This window comes from Lontra canadensis, unplaced genomic scaffold (assembly GCF_010015895.1).
Source record: "Lontra canadensis isolate GAN:19392208 unplaced genomic scaffold, GSC_riverotter_1.0 scaffold27, whole genome shotgun sequence".
Lineage (NCBI taxonomy): Eukaryota > Metazoa > Chordata > Mammalia > Carnivora > Mustelidae > Lontra > Lontra canadensis.
This window is the reverse complement of record NW_022631021.1, coordinates 19,077,948-19,091,773: the sequence shown is the minus strand read 5'-3', so window position 1 is coordinate 19,091,773 and position 13,826 is coordinate 19,077,948. Positions and strand designations below refer to the sequence as shown.

At 43.9% G+C, this 13,826-nt stretch overlaps 1 protein-coding gene across 2 annotated transcripts in view; it reads right to left on the bottom strand.

The window, feature by feature from the left end:
* Nucleotides 1-13,826, bottom strand: part of CILK1 (ciliogenesis associated kinase 1) — a 56,347-nt gene that overhangs the window by 22,709 nt on the left and 19,812 nt on the right. For both annotated transcript variants that reach the window (XM_032864525.1, XM_032864526.1), the window contains 4 exons: nucleotides 12,398-12,670; nucleotides 8,501-8,555; nucleotides 3,578-3,699; nucleotides 2,473-2,552 (listed from right to left, as the gene is read on the bottom strand). In XM_032864525.1, coding sequence (XP_032720416.1) covers nucleotides 2,473-2,552; nucleotides 3,578-3,699; nucleotides 8,501-8,555; nucleotides 12,398-12,498 — 358 coding nt within the window. In that variant the 5' untranslated portion in view covers nucleotides 12,499-12,670. The remainder of the gene's footprint in view (nucleotides 1-2,472; nucleotides 2,553-3,577; nucleotides 3,700-8,500; nucleotides 8,556-12,397; nucleotides 12,671-13,826) is intronic.

The following is a 13,826-nucleotide window of genomic DNA, read 5'->3' as shown; positions in this document are numbered from 1 at the left end:
TGAGTCAACAGCCTGAGTAACTAAGCCATTATGTGACTGTCCCTGGGTGAAAACATTCTGGTCGACCTTTCCCTTTTGAGAATCTCATTGGTTTCTCGTCACTTCCTTCTGCTGGACTCTTACCTGTAGTAAGTTACCCTTCTCCCCCAATTTGTCCCTTAGACACCATACCAGTTTTTCATGTTTTGTAAATTCCATCCCTTGTGAACCCTGGTGACTGAAGGCTCTATCAATGCCAGCAGAATCAGGCTGACTGTTTACTAAAAACTTTCTCCTGGAATTGGTTCACAAGTGGACTCAGTCTTGCATTATTACTCACTGGTTCTTCAGCATGTGCCTGAGGCCAACATGGATTTGCACAGAGAGCCTCTGTCTATCTGTCTGTGCTTCGTTTAGCCTCTACCCGAGGGGCTGCTTCAAGGTTAAAGACGGGCTGGGAAGGATCCCAGATGAATTGTGCCACTGGCTGAGGTGCGATGTCTTTTCTACTCTCTGCCAATTTGTGTCAAATCGGCGCTGACCGTGCTATCAAAGGGCTTCCACCCATTACCCTACTGGGAAATGAAACTCATCTGATGGTGCAGTATTTGCAGTGGCAACATCTTCAGGCTGGGGGTGAACTGAATGGCTTTCCGCCTCTGCAAGATCAACTGCTTGGTCCATCTGTCTTTCAAGTTAAAGTGCCTTCAAATGACCCCTACAGAACTCCTGGCTCCACTGGGGAACACGTCCATCCCATGGCTCTAGGTTCACAAGAAGGCGGGTCTGTGTCTAGTTAGTAGCAGAGACTTAGTAACGCCCCAGATGTTTGCTGGAAAATATAGCCTCAGAGTTATTGCTACTCAGCACCTTTAAAATCTTCAGCCATGGACAATAGTCTCGGAGGACTTCCCAGGGGGTCTGTGGCCATCCGTTCCTCTAGATATTCTAAATCGCTCCTTGGACCATACTTTTTTTTTTTTTTTAATTTTTTTTTTAAAGATTTTATTTATTTATTTGACAGACAGAGATCACAAGTAGGCAGAGAGGCAGGCAGAGACAGAGAGAGGGGAAACGGGCTCCCTGCTGAGCAGAGAGCCTGACATGGGGCTCGATCCCAGGACCCCGAGATCATGACCTGAGCTGAAGGCAGAGGTTTAACCCGCTGAGCCACCCAGGCACCCTTTTTTTTTTTTTTTTAAGATTTTATTTACTTATTTGACAGAGAGAGAGATCACAAGTAGGCAGAGAGGCAGGCAGAGAAAGAGGGGGAAGCAGGCTCCCTGCTGAGCACAGAGCCTGATGCGGGGCTCGATCCCAGGACCCTGAGATCATGACCTGAGCTGAAGGCAGAGGTTTTAACCCACTGAGCCACTCAGGCGTCCCTGGACCATCCTTACAGTGAATCATACTGGTCCCCAGCAGGACTGTTTTCTCTGACCAAGTGATATAACTGGCCCAGAATGAGGGACATGACATGAAACTGCTCTATGCAAACTGTCACTGTTTACTGTGAAGTCATATTATATAATGTCCCCTCTAGAAGGATTCATGAGATAAAACCTCTTTGGTCTTAGTTCCAAGAATAGTTCTGCCTCTCTTGGGCAACTGGACTACTTTTACTGGGGCTGGGGGAACTACGTTGGACGTAGCTGGTCATGTTTCACATTTTGCATTGTCAGAAAGCAAGCTCAGAATCAAATCTATAGCCTATTTCTTTTACTTAAATAGAACTTGCAGAAACGCATTTTGCCGATTAACTTCCCCCTTTAGCTCTATCCATACCTTTTGTCTTTGTCTTTCTTTGCTAACTTTTTGTTTGTTTTATTTTGTTTTTAAAGATTTTATTTATTTATTTGGCAGAGAGAGAGATAGAGAGCACAAGCAGGGGGAGTGGCAGGCAGAAGGAGAGGGAGAAGCAGGCTCCCTGCAGAGCAGGGGAAGCCTGTTATGGGGCTCGATCCCAGGACTCCGGGATCCTGAACTGAGCCAAAGGCAGTGGCCTAACCCACTGAGCCACCCAGGCGCCCCACCTCTTTGCTACTTTTAACTGATTTTATTTTTCTGTGTTGAATAAATTTTGTTAGGTCATTTTTGAAGGCTTCTGAACTGAAATATAATACATCAGGAAAATGAGAAGCCACACGGAAGAGGTAATAGTAGATTAAACATAATATGTGGAAATGTCTCTGAATCTTAACCTTAGGGGTCTTATTAATACACCAGATAACGGGCAGGAATAACTGTTAGATCTATAACCAGTGAGCTTAACCTTAAAGCCTAAACAATAAGAACACACAGACATGATAAACAATGAGAAAAATTTAGAAATCAAGTTACAAAAGAGAACATAACCCAAACTCCACTGCCAACCTCTCAACCCAGCAACCTCTTCTGGGAGGCAGTCACCAAAGACCCTGATGCTTCCTGTACCTTCTACCTGATGACAACATTTCACTGCTGTTAAAAAGCACAGTACTCTAAATCACCTACCATGTTTGTGAATAAATGCGAGTCCTTGTAATATCTGGTACATGATATTCCTTATGGCAGATTCAGGAAACAACTTATTTCTGGATGGGACAGAGGAGGAAAAAAATTATAAATCTAGATTTACATATGAAAACAAATACTCTATGTTCCTGTTCTTTTGGTTACACAGTAGGAATTTAAGAAAACATTTGCTTACACACAAATGCGACCAGATCCTTTGATAACAAAGACCAAAGAAAAACAACCATTTGTCCATACAAGACAGCTACCTTGTCAACACTGCTGTATTGGTATATTGGCAATTGGTATATTCAGTTATGTTACTAAGAAGAAAAGATTAAACATTTTATGGGAGCCACCCCTCCAAACCCTCTGATCTATCATATAAAAATCTTCTCTCTCCATAATATGAAACTTGAAAAATTTGTAATGGGGAAAATCTGAGGTCTTCCAGATGAAGTCCTTACAAAATGTAGTAGATAGTTGGGAATAGTGCCGTATTCCCCTCCAAGTCGGGCAAACCATGCCACTTTTCTGCTGTTGGTGACCGTGAAGACTGTATTTATTGACTGAGTTCATTCAGAGAGAAGCTGTGAATGGCGCTCATTTGCCACTGAGAAAATATCCCCAAGAAGTTCCATGTGGCTCACTTTAGTTCAAAAGTTCAAAATGACCATCGCAGGCAAGTTTGTTATTAGTTTCCTCTTCCCAGCACGTAAGCCCCTGCACCCTGTACAGCAAGAAGGGAAGTTCGAGAAACCAAGTTCTCGATGGAGGCCTCAGAATAAATGAGGCCATTACACCCTGACCTCTAGTTGCTCTGTCCATATGTCCTCGTCGGAATGGAGAGCTGCAGAGTTTCTGTTCCATCTCTGAGCTTCTCTGGGTGAATAACCCATTGAAGCATGAAAACGGCTACACTGAAAGTCGCTTCTATGAAGCCATCCCGAGGCCTCCCGAGCAGGAATGTGGGCTGGGCCCCTCATCCACTGGGAGGCTTTCAACAAGGAAGCCTAAGCAGCATTAAGTACGATAGACAAAAGCAAAAAGAAAACACATGTACTTTGTGGTCTTTATTTCTAAGATCGTGAAGACCAAACTGTACCTTTCCTTAATGAGCTGGTAAAGATTTTCCTTCATGTACTCGAAGATAAAATAAAGATGATCATTTTCCCTGATAACTTCTTTTAATTTTACTACATTGGCATGGTTGAGCTTCTTTAAAGACTGAAAGGAGAAACAGAAGAAAATGAGAGGAAATCTGTTGCTGGAAAAGAAAAGCAGTGGCACGTATACTTCGGAAGAAACATCTAATTCTTCAGAAGAACCACAGAAATGCCACAATTCCCATTTCACTGACAATACATGGTATTTCTCCGAAGTCAATAATGACTTCATGTAGCAAAGCCATTGTGATTAGCTGACTAGCCAGTAAGTACTTGACCATGACGGGTATTTCTGGCCACCTGCTACACCAGGCAATGGGCTTGGGCTATTTTAGGCCCACTCCCTCCAGATGATGGAATTCATGCCATGAAAATGGCCAGAAGGGAACCAATGGGAAGCTGAGGCTTTGATCGTTTTAGTATTAGAGAAGGCAGCTGCTCTGGGCCGAGATGACCAGCCAACAGTCTGCAGACGCTTTGAACGGGAAATTGTTCTCATAGACAGAGGCTGACAGCCCGAGGCTCTCAACTTCGTTGGACTCATGTGTGTCCATGAGGCACACAGCAGTCCTTACGATGGGTGTTTTTTTTTTTAATGTTTTATTTAATTCAAGTTAGTTAACACATGATGTAGTACTGGCTTTCAGAAGAGGTATTTAGTGATTCATCACTCACATGCAACACCCAGCGCTCATCCCAACAAATCCCCTCCTTCATGCCCAACCCCCATCTAGCCCATCCCCCACCAATGTGAGTTTTAAAGGAGAAAGGGGGAAGAGGAGAAATCTCGGGGCACATGGGTAGCTCAGTCATCCAGCGTCTGCCTTCGGCTCAGGTCATGTTCCCAGAGTCCTGGGATCGAGCCCCGCATCGGGCTTCCCGCTCAGTGGGAAGCCTGCTTCTACTTCTCCTGCTTCCCCTGCTTATGTTCCTCTCTCTCTCTCTCTCTCTCTCTCTGTGTGTATGTGTATGTGTGTGTGTGTCAAACAAAGAAATAAAATCTTAAAAAAAAAAAGAGGAGAAATCTCATTGCAAAGCACTCCCATCCCCCCACCCCACCAAGGTGAGAAGGGAGAAAGAGCTCTGCTTTCAAGAACAGCAAAGGCAAAAAAGGGCAGGCAGGTGATGAGAAACGAGGGTGGCTCAGAAAACGGGGTGTGACCTGATTCTTTACCCTTGTGCACGTGCAGTTCTCCTGTTCCTGACGCATCCACCTGTCAACTTTTTTCTGTTTGCATCATTAGTTCTGTTGATGGTGAGTGAGGACACTTTTTTGTTCGTGAGCAGTGATCCTGTTCATGTACCACAGCCAGGGAAACTGCAGCTTTGCTCACCAGATGGTCAGAATTTGATTAACAGTCTCCTGCAAGGGAGCCTCCAAGGGCCATGGGCCAGTGGGATGAGCCCTTTAATTCCAAAAGCCTTCTCCTCACAGAGAAGTGACTCCAATGATAATACATTGTAAAGCCCTCCTGATCTTTGAATTTCCTTCCAAAGAACACTTCTTTTGTAAAATACACACGGTGGCTGAAGACAAAAAGGTGAACATGAATATCCAAATCTAGAAGGACACCCAGTAATAATGCACCCAAGGAATGACAGCTTGGGAGTGTTGTAAACACATTGAGTTACTTCAAGCCACAAGGAAGAGAGAGGAAATATGGCCAGTGAATGAGAACAAAATCAAAGTCTTCTGAAGCCTCTTTCCTGAAAGACAAACTCCTGCCAAGGAGCCTCTCAGGCAGGAAGTCCTCAACCGAAGGCCGGATCCTTCTGGAATGACCCAACCAGGCCAACTACTTGTTTTAGTTAGGCTGATTTCCAGGTTCTCCATGAGTAACAAACACAAACATTGCTTAACTCTTAAGTATTCAACCCTGCAGCCACCTTTTCAATTCGCTTAAAATGCATCCCAACCACAGCTGACGCATGTCCAGCGGGTGAGCCGCAGAACCAACTGGGCAAATTCAGTCAGAGGAAAAGGAAGTAGGTTTTTTAAAGCTTTTCAAGAGGAGGATTCTAGGTAAGGAGCAGAGTACCTTAAATGTTTGGGCTGACGTATGTTTTGAGAATGAATTACTGGTTCAGGGCTCATAGCTGTTTCTGCGTGAGTCCCGTGGATAAGTAAAGCCTTTATTGGTTTAATATAAAAGGGATGAATTCTGTGTGGGAGATTTCGTGGGACTCATTACAGGGAGAAGGCATCTTATTTAGGCACAGGGAAGGTTTACAAGGAGAGGAAGAGGCAGGACAGTTAGAGCTGAGAAGCACAAATAGCAGATTAAACCCAGGTCAGCAGTCCAAGTGGAGAGTGTGGATCCCCATTTGGGTGAAGGTTCTTAACAATCAAACAAAACTACAACGAACTACTCCTCAAGGGTGCCCTGGGGCATGAGGCACAGTCCTTGCTTGTAAGGGGCAAACAACCTAATTAAGAAGAGAGGATATGAATACAAAAATCTACAGAACAGAATGAAGGAGATTTTATTAGGGTCAAGAGAATGACAGAGACAAGTTAGAGACAACTTAGAGACAAGAAACAGAGACAACTTGGAAATGTTTCAAGAAGGAGTGATCAGCAAACTGAATGGTCAATGAGTGTATTATTCTCAATGTAACCTGAAGGAAGAGTAGCATCTTGACGAAGTCAGTGGGAGGGAAAGGGTATGTCGGGAGAGAAGCCCTTCTTAGGTATGGGTGTGTGAGTGGAATGGCGTGGTCTATGCCTGAGGGACGAGAACCGCCCCAGTTTGGTTCTGAAGGAAGCCCATCCAGAAGACTCCAACAGGGCAAGTGGGCAGAGAAGATACTGGTTGGATGCCAGATGTATATATATACGCCTTGAAGCCTGACAAACGTGGGTCTGAAACCAAGCTTTGTGGCCTTAGAGTTGTTGTTACCTCAAGCACATGACTGAGTCTCTGGGTCGCAGCTGTTCTCAGCAGCAAACCCAAGGTACTAACAGTTTCCTCGTGAGGTAATTGTGAGAATGAAATGAAAGACAGTGCATGTGCTGCCTGGCTCAGAGTATCGTCTCAGGAAACAGTAGGTAGTGTGTGAGCAGCTGAATGTCACCGAGATCATTCTGGGGACAGCACACTGGGTGGAGGAGATGTGGAGGAAGTGAGGTCACAGAGGCCACCTGCAGTGAGCTGCAGTTTCTGGGTGAATGGGTAAATGATCATTAGCAGAAGAGGGAGAAAATAGGAGCACTGGGGAGGCAGACATTCTAGAAAATTCAGGTACTGATATCCATGAAGCAGTTGGATATGTGGGCCTGAAGCAAGTGTCAGCAAACTTTTCTTAAAAGGACAGAATATAAATATTTTAGGCTATCTAGGTCCCTGCCACAAATACTCAACTTTGCTATCAAAGCATGAAATCCTCCATAGACAATATGTATGTAAGTGGACAAGTGTTCCAACAGAACTACATTTAAACAGGACGTGGCCATTCATCAATCTCTGGTCCAATGTTTACAAAGAATAAAAGATCTGACGAGACCACTGAAGTGAGGGAAGTAAATGAAATTACTCGGGAGGAGACTTGGAGCAAAGGAGAACACCGCTAAGGATGAAATGTGAGAAATCATTGCTCTGTAAAGGGTGAACTACAGAGTACTTGGTAAAGGCAAGAAAGACGTAGGACAGTGGCTCCTGGGTGGCTCAGTTGGTTAAGCAACTGCCTTCGGCTCAGGTCATGATCCTGGAGTCCCAAGATTGAGTCCCACATCGGGCTCTCTGCTCAGCAGGGAGTCTGCTTCTCCCGCTGACCTCTCTCCTCTCATGCTTTCTCTCTCTAATAAATAAATAAATAAAATCTTAAAAAAAAAAAAAAGAGGTAGGACAGTGGGGCAAAAAGCACAGTCACACAGCCCTGGGAGAAGACAGCACTCAACACTACAGGCAAGAAAATGCCTAAGAAAACGAACTGGAGGGGTGCCTGGGTGGCTCAGTCAGTTAAATGTCTGTCTTTGGCTCAGGTCATTATCCTGGGGTCCTGGGATTGAGCCCCACACCAGGCTTGCTGCTCAGTTGATCAGGGAGGATGGAGGGTACATATATTTATTTAGAGACTGAAGAGAAGGAGCCAGTGGAAAGGAAGAGCTTAAAGAAATGGGAAGGTTCACAAGAGCCGAAAGGTAGGAGCAGCCCAAGTGACCATCAACGGGTGAGTGGATCAACAAAACGTGGCATATACCTACAACTGACTAGGATTTTGCCTTAAAAAGGAAGGAAACTCTGACCCAGGCTATGACATGAACCTTGAAGACATGACGCCAAGTGCAAAAAGCCAGGTACAAGAAAGAACTACTGTATGATTTCCCCTTACCTGAGGTGCCTGGAGCAGTCAATTTCATAGAGACAGAAATTAAAAGGGTGTTTGCCAAGGGCTAGGGGCAGAGGGATTGTGGGGGTTGTTGTTTAACGAGTTCAGAGTTTCAGGTGTGCAAGATGAAGAGCGTTCTGGAGGTGGATGGAGGTGAGGCCCATACAATACAAATGTCATAAATACCACTGAATGGTGCACTTACAAATTCGTAATATGGTAAATTTCACATATGTATATTTCACGACATTTGGAAAGGGAAAGAATGTTAGTAGGAAATGTGTGAGATCAGAATAAATCTGTGGTTTAGTTAACAGTAATATACCAAAATTTTAAAAAGTAGATTTCTTAATATTTTAGCAAGCTTCTCCTTTGAGCTATTTGTTGTATAATGTTGTTATTTGCCCCCTTTTGTTGGCATCAGTGGAACAATTCAAACAGAATGACTAACACTATCAACCATAAATCTAAGCAGGTATAAAGTTATTTTAATCAACCATACATAAATTATTCCTTGGTGTATTAATAAATACCTTAACCTCCCGAAGGTTCATGCATTCCTCCCAGGAATAAAACTTTCTTTTCATTCTAAAAGAGAACAAAGAAACAAATAATGTGTTATTCTCAGTAATAGGCTCAACTTTCTTGTTTAAAAATGGTTTCATTCAGGGATGGGGGAGGAGGGTGGATAAACAAAAAACCCCAAAACCTAAAAAACCCAAAAAACCTCAAACCCAAAACAAAACAAAAAAATGTTTTCATTCTGAATCTAATGAGTAGTGCTTAAAGCTGGTTTCAATTTCCACCAAATATTATACTATTCAAAACATTCATTTTAAAATCTGGCAGTGCAATCAAACCTACATCACAAAATTTCCCAGAGGTGGTACAGAGCAGGGCAGGGCAAGACCTCTCCAGCTGTCTTGCTCCATCACAAACTGGCTAACCTTGTCTTGGAGGCTAATCCCTCAGGCTTCTTTGATCTAGACTAGAGCTTTCTAACAGAACTTTCTATATTGATGGGAATGTTCTGTGCTGTCTAGTATGGTAGCCACGAGACTACATAAATCTGGGTAGAGAGTACTTGGAATATGGCTAGCATAACATAGGAACTCAACTTTTAATAAAATTCACATTTAAATGTCCTATGGTTACTTGCTACCCTGTTGGACAACACAGTTCTAGACCTTCTGGTGCAGGGACTGGCAAACTATGGCCCATGGGCCATCTGTACCCCACCATCTCTTTAAATAGTTGGGGAAAACACATCAAAAGAAGATTAAGAATTCACGACTTGTGAAAATTTTATGAAATTCACATTTCAGTTTCCAGAAAGTGTTTTATTGGAATACAACCACACTTATTCATGTACATGTGGCCTATGGCTGCTTTTACAGGAATGCAGAACTGTGTTGGGGCCGAGACCATGTGGCCTGCCAAGCGTAAAATATTTACTGTGTGGCCCTGTACAGAGGTTGTTTGCCAACCCCAGCCAATAGCCTGAGGGGAGAGAAAGAGAACCCTACAGGCTAACTGGAAACTCAAGTTTCAAGGTTCCACCTCTCATCGCCCTGCAATCATATGGTCTCACTGGACTCTTCCAGCAGCCCCGGTGAAACAGACGGGACAAGGAAGGAAATGAAGAAACAGAGAAGTCGTGTGATTTTCCCTAAGGTCTTCCTGCTGGATAATGGGAGGCTAACTTGAATCTTTCCACCTCACTCTCACACTCTGTCCCCACTGTCACATGGTCCGCTGGTGGAGTTTACGCCCCAAATATTCTTTAGCCTCTCCTTCATGGCAGGGGCTTTGTCATGCACTAGGGACACAACGGTGAGAGGGGCATCCCTCGTGGGCCTCACACGGTGGCAGGAGGGTGGGCAATTAATCATCACTTTCTGTGCTGAGTGCCAGGAAGGAAAGGCACAGGACACCATGAGGGCAGATTCCAAAGTAACCGAATTTAGTCTGGGCTATCAGGAAGCACTTCTTTTTTTTTTTTTTTTTTTTTTTTAAGATTTTATTTATTTGACAGACAGAGATCACAAGTAGGCAGAGAGGCAAGCAGAGAGAGAGGGGGAAGCAGGCTCCCTGTGGAGCAGAGACCCCGATGCGGGGCTCGATCCCATGACCCCGGGATCATGACCTGAGCCGAAGGCAGAGGCTTTAACCACTGAGCCACCCAGGCGCCCCCAGGAAGCACTTCTGAAAGAGATGATGTTTTAATTAAGACCTGAAGGAGCAGCAGAATTTAGCCCCTGGAGGCAGGAGGCAGGGAATATCAATGTGAAGGTTAGGTGTGGGAAGGTATTTGACTTAAAAAAAAAAAAAGGTATCTGATGAGTTCAAGAAGCTGAAAGGCCAGAGTGACAAAAATGATGTCAGCAGGGGGTTAGTGACAGGAGGTCAGACTAAAGAAAACAGGGAGCAGCCAAGTGATGCAGCACGTTATAGGTCACATTAAAAATTGGGGGCTTGATTCCTAAAGTTGATAGGAAGATATTGCAAAATGCTGTGGTTTGGGTTCCTCTGAAAGCAGAGCGTGAGGCAAGGACTTGGGTACAGGTGGTTTATTTGTGAGGTGATTCCAGGAAGATAGAGCAAGGACCAGGGAAAATGGAAACAGAGACATGGGAAGCCCATTAAAGTGTATGTTACTGAGCTGATACCAAGGTGTGCAATTGGGGCTTAGTCCTGCTGGGGGCCTTCTATTGGTCGGTATGGAGGGTGCCCTAGTTGAGATCTCCCATATGCTTTTGGGGGTAAGGGTCCTGGTAGTGGGCATAGAACTGTACACCGCAACACACCGAAATCAGGTGGGGCAAGGTGATGAGATGGGGCAGCAGAGACACAGTGTTTGGTGCAAAGGATTTTAGACAATTAGATTCATGTGTTTAAAGTAATCCCTTCAGACTGGAATGGAGAGGAGTAGAACGGAACTCAGGAACCCTAGAGAGGAGATTATTCCAGTGGTAGAACTGGTAAATGATAACGGGTTGAGTGGGAGATTGGCAGAGTGAACACAGAGCAGTAGGTGGGTCAGATAAATATACAGTAGTCGGAATCTACGGGGCTAGGTGGCCAATGCTGGGCATCCAGAGGGAGGTCAAGAGGATGTGCAGGTTTTGAAGGAATGGTGGTATCATTTTCAAGACAGGGAACACTGAAGGAAAACAGGTTTGGGGCAAGAGAGGGAAAATGTTGGATAAAAGCTCAGTTCGGGATGTAATGAGTTCAAAGTGCCTGCAGGGCATCCAGATGGAGACGTTGAGAAAGTGACTGGATATAGATGGGTATGGTGGGCAGGCCCTAAAATGGTCCCTGAAGACTCCCACCTCCTAGTGCCTGGGATAATGCCTCCCCTTCAATGACCTGTTTCTAACCAGTGGAATACAACAACCTGAGAGGAGGTCACTTCTGGGATTAGTTAACAAAAGCAGAAAGATGGGACTTCCACCTTGGTAGAAGCCTCTCTCACGGCCTTCATGGCCCCATCTTGAAGCAAGATGCCAAGTTGTGAGCTGTTCTTTGGAGAGGCCCACAATGCAACCACGAGGGAGGTATGGAATGCTGCCTGCAATCACGTGAGTAAGCCTAGAAGTGGATCCTTTCCCAGTCCAGCCTTCTGCCAAGACCCCGGCACTGGTCAACACCTTGACTGCAGCCTCATGAGAGACCCTAAAGAACTCACCTAAACTCTGAGATCATAAATGTGTATAGTCTTAAACAATGAATTCTTAGTTTTAAACATAGCAACAGATAACTAATACATACTGCAAAGGGCAAGTAAACAGGGGAGAGGAAGACAGCAGCCCCCAGACTACCACCATGTGTACCATGTGTAAATGACCCAAATTAAGTCACTTAACTTCTCCGAGTTTCAATCTCCTCTCCAATGAATGTTTCTAAACCTGCTCGTTATTATGTCACATTAGGCTAACACTTTGTTTTATTTTCTTTTCTTTAGGATAAGACCCTTTGAAAAAGTACTAGTGCTGTATGCAAATCTAAAGTAGGGATGTGTTTAAGACCTCTGCCATGAACATTCCAGAGCCGAAAGTTACCTAGCCTACAGAAATCAATGTCTAAGACTTTCCTCCAGGGGCGCCCGGGTGGCTCAGTCGGTTGGGCAGCTGCCTTGGGCTCAGGTCATGATCCCGTAGTCCTGGGACTGAGTCCCTCATCAAGCTCCCAGCTCCACGGGGAGTCTGCTTCTCCCTCTGATCTTCTCCGCTCTCCTGCCTTCTCTCACTCTCTCTCAAATGGATAAATAAAGTCTTAAAAAAAAAAAAAAACTTTCCTCCATGCATCCTACCTCCCCACCCCCTTTAGAAATTTTTCAGTAGTGAGAAATGCAGAGGGTAGAGTTAAAATGATGTTGACAATGTGGAGTTGAAGATGAACTGATACAAGTGGAGAATAAAACTTACTTTTTAATGGCAATCAGTTCCCCAGACTCAATGCTCCGTCCCAGTAGGACGGAACCGTAGGTTCCATCCCCGAGTTGCTTGATCGTTGTGTATCTATTCATGGTGTGCCCGCTCAGGCCGGACACTCATCTCAGGGCCGAGGCGGTGCAGTCCTGCAGAGGCGGCAGGCCTCCCCGGAGTGTAACCAGATTTTTCGATGGCAGCACCAGCACAAGGTATTCAATAGAACGTGACTATCTCCCAAATACATATTTTCAAAGATCAGTCTTCTGCCTGTAGAGACAAATGCGAGACAAGGGTAACTGCTAATGTGCATTTTTTTAAATTTGTGTATTTTTATTGTTTAAATCGGGGCTCAGCAAATGACAACCCCCCCCCACCTGTTGTTGTAAATAAAGTTTTATTGGAACATGGCTATGGCCACTCATTTGTACATTGTCTACAGATGCTTTCACACACAAGAGCAGAATTCAGCAGTTGTGACAAGGACTATATGGCTTACAAAACCTAAAATATTTATGATCTGGACATTTATGGAAAAAGTTTACCAACCTCTGGCCTAAATAAGGCTCTTTTTAATTTTTATAAGATGAGAGATACCACTCTTGGAAAGTGAATTTATCACTGACTCAGAAATGAATCAGTTGCAATTCAATGCTTTTCTGCTGACCAGCCACTGTGGGCAAACACGGCATGAAAACTACGGTCGAGAAAAATTGCCGAGCTACAAAAATCTGTACTAAATATACCGTGTTCTGCGTAATTCTGCTACGATTTACAATGTAACAAAGCCAAGAAATGTTAAAATTAAAGTTCTCCCGATACAGAATTTACATGTGCTCCACGGACTATTTGTGGCAAGGCATCAACAGTATTATTTTTACTACTAGACATACAGAAGCTAAACAAGGAACAACGAATTTCTTAAGGCCTGTATGTAGGGTGTGCCCTTTTAAAAGTCATTCAGTTATGTTTTCTTTAATAACAAATTATGGTTTTGCAATTTATAAAATTGAGTCATTCAATCTGCCTATAATAAAGAAAATGTAGTAATAAGTGATTGCAATGCTTTTACATAAACAATAATAAATTATAAATACGAAAATAAAGGTTTTTATGGTTTTGTTTTGTTTTGTTTTTAATGTAAGCTCTACGTGCAACATGAAGCTTGAACTCATGACCCTGACATCAAGAGTTGTCGCATTCTCTACCAACTGAGCCTACCAGGCACTCTTGAGGAAAATAAGGCTGTCAAACTAATTATCTGAAAAATCAAAAGATCAGAAAATACTCATTAGAAGTATGTGAACTTCTGCATCTAAATCCAGTCCACGCAGCTTCTCCTTCCAGAAGAATTCCAATCAATAAAAGCAGAAGGAAAGAGGGAAATAAAAAATTCACTGTTAGGCAAATACCACAGTAAGATTTG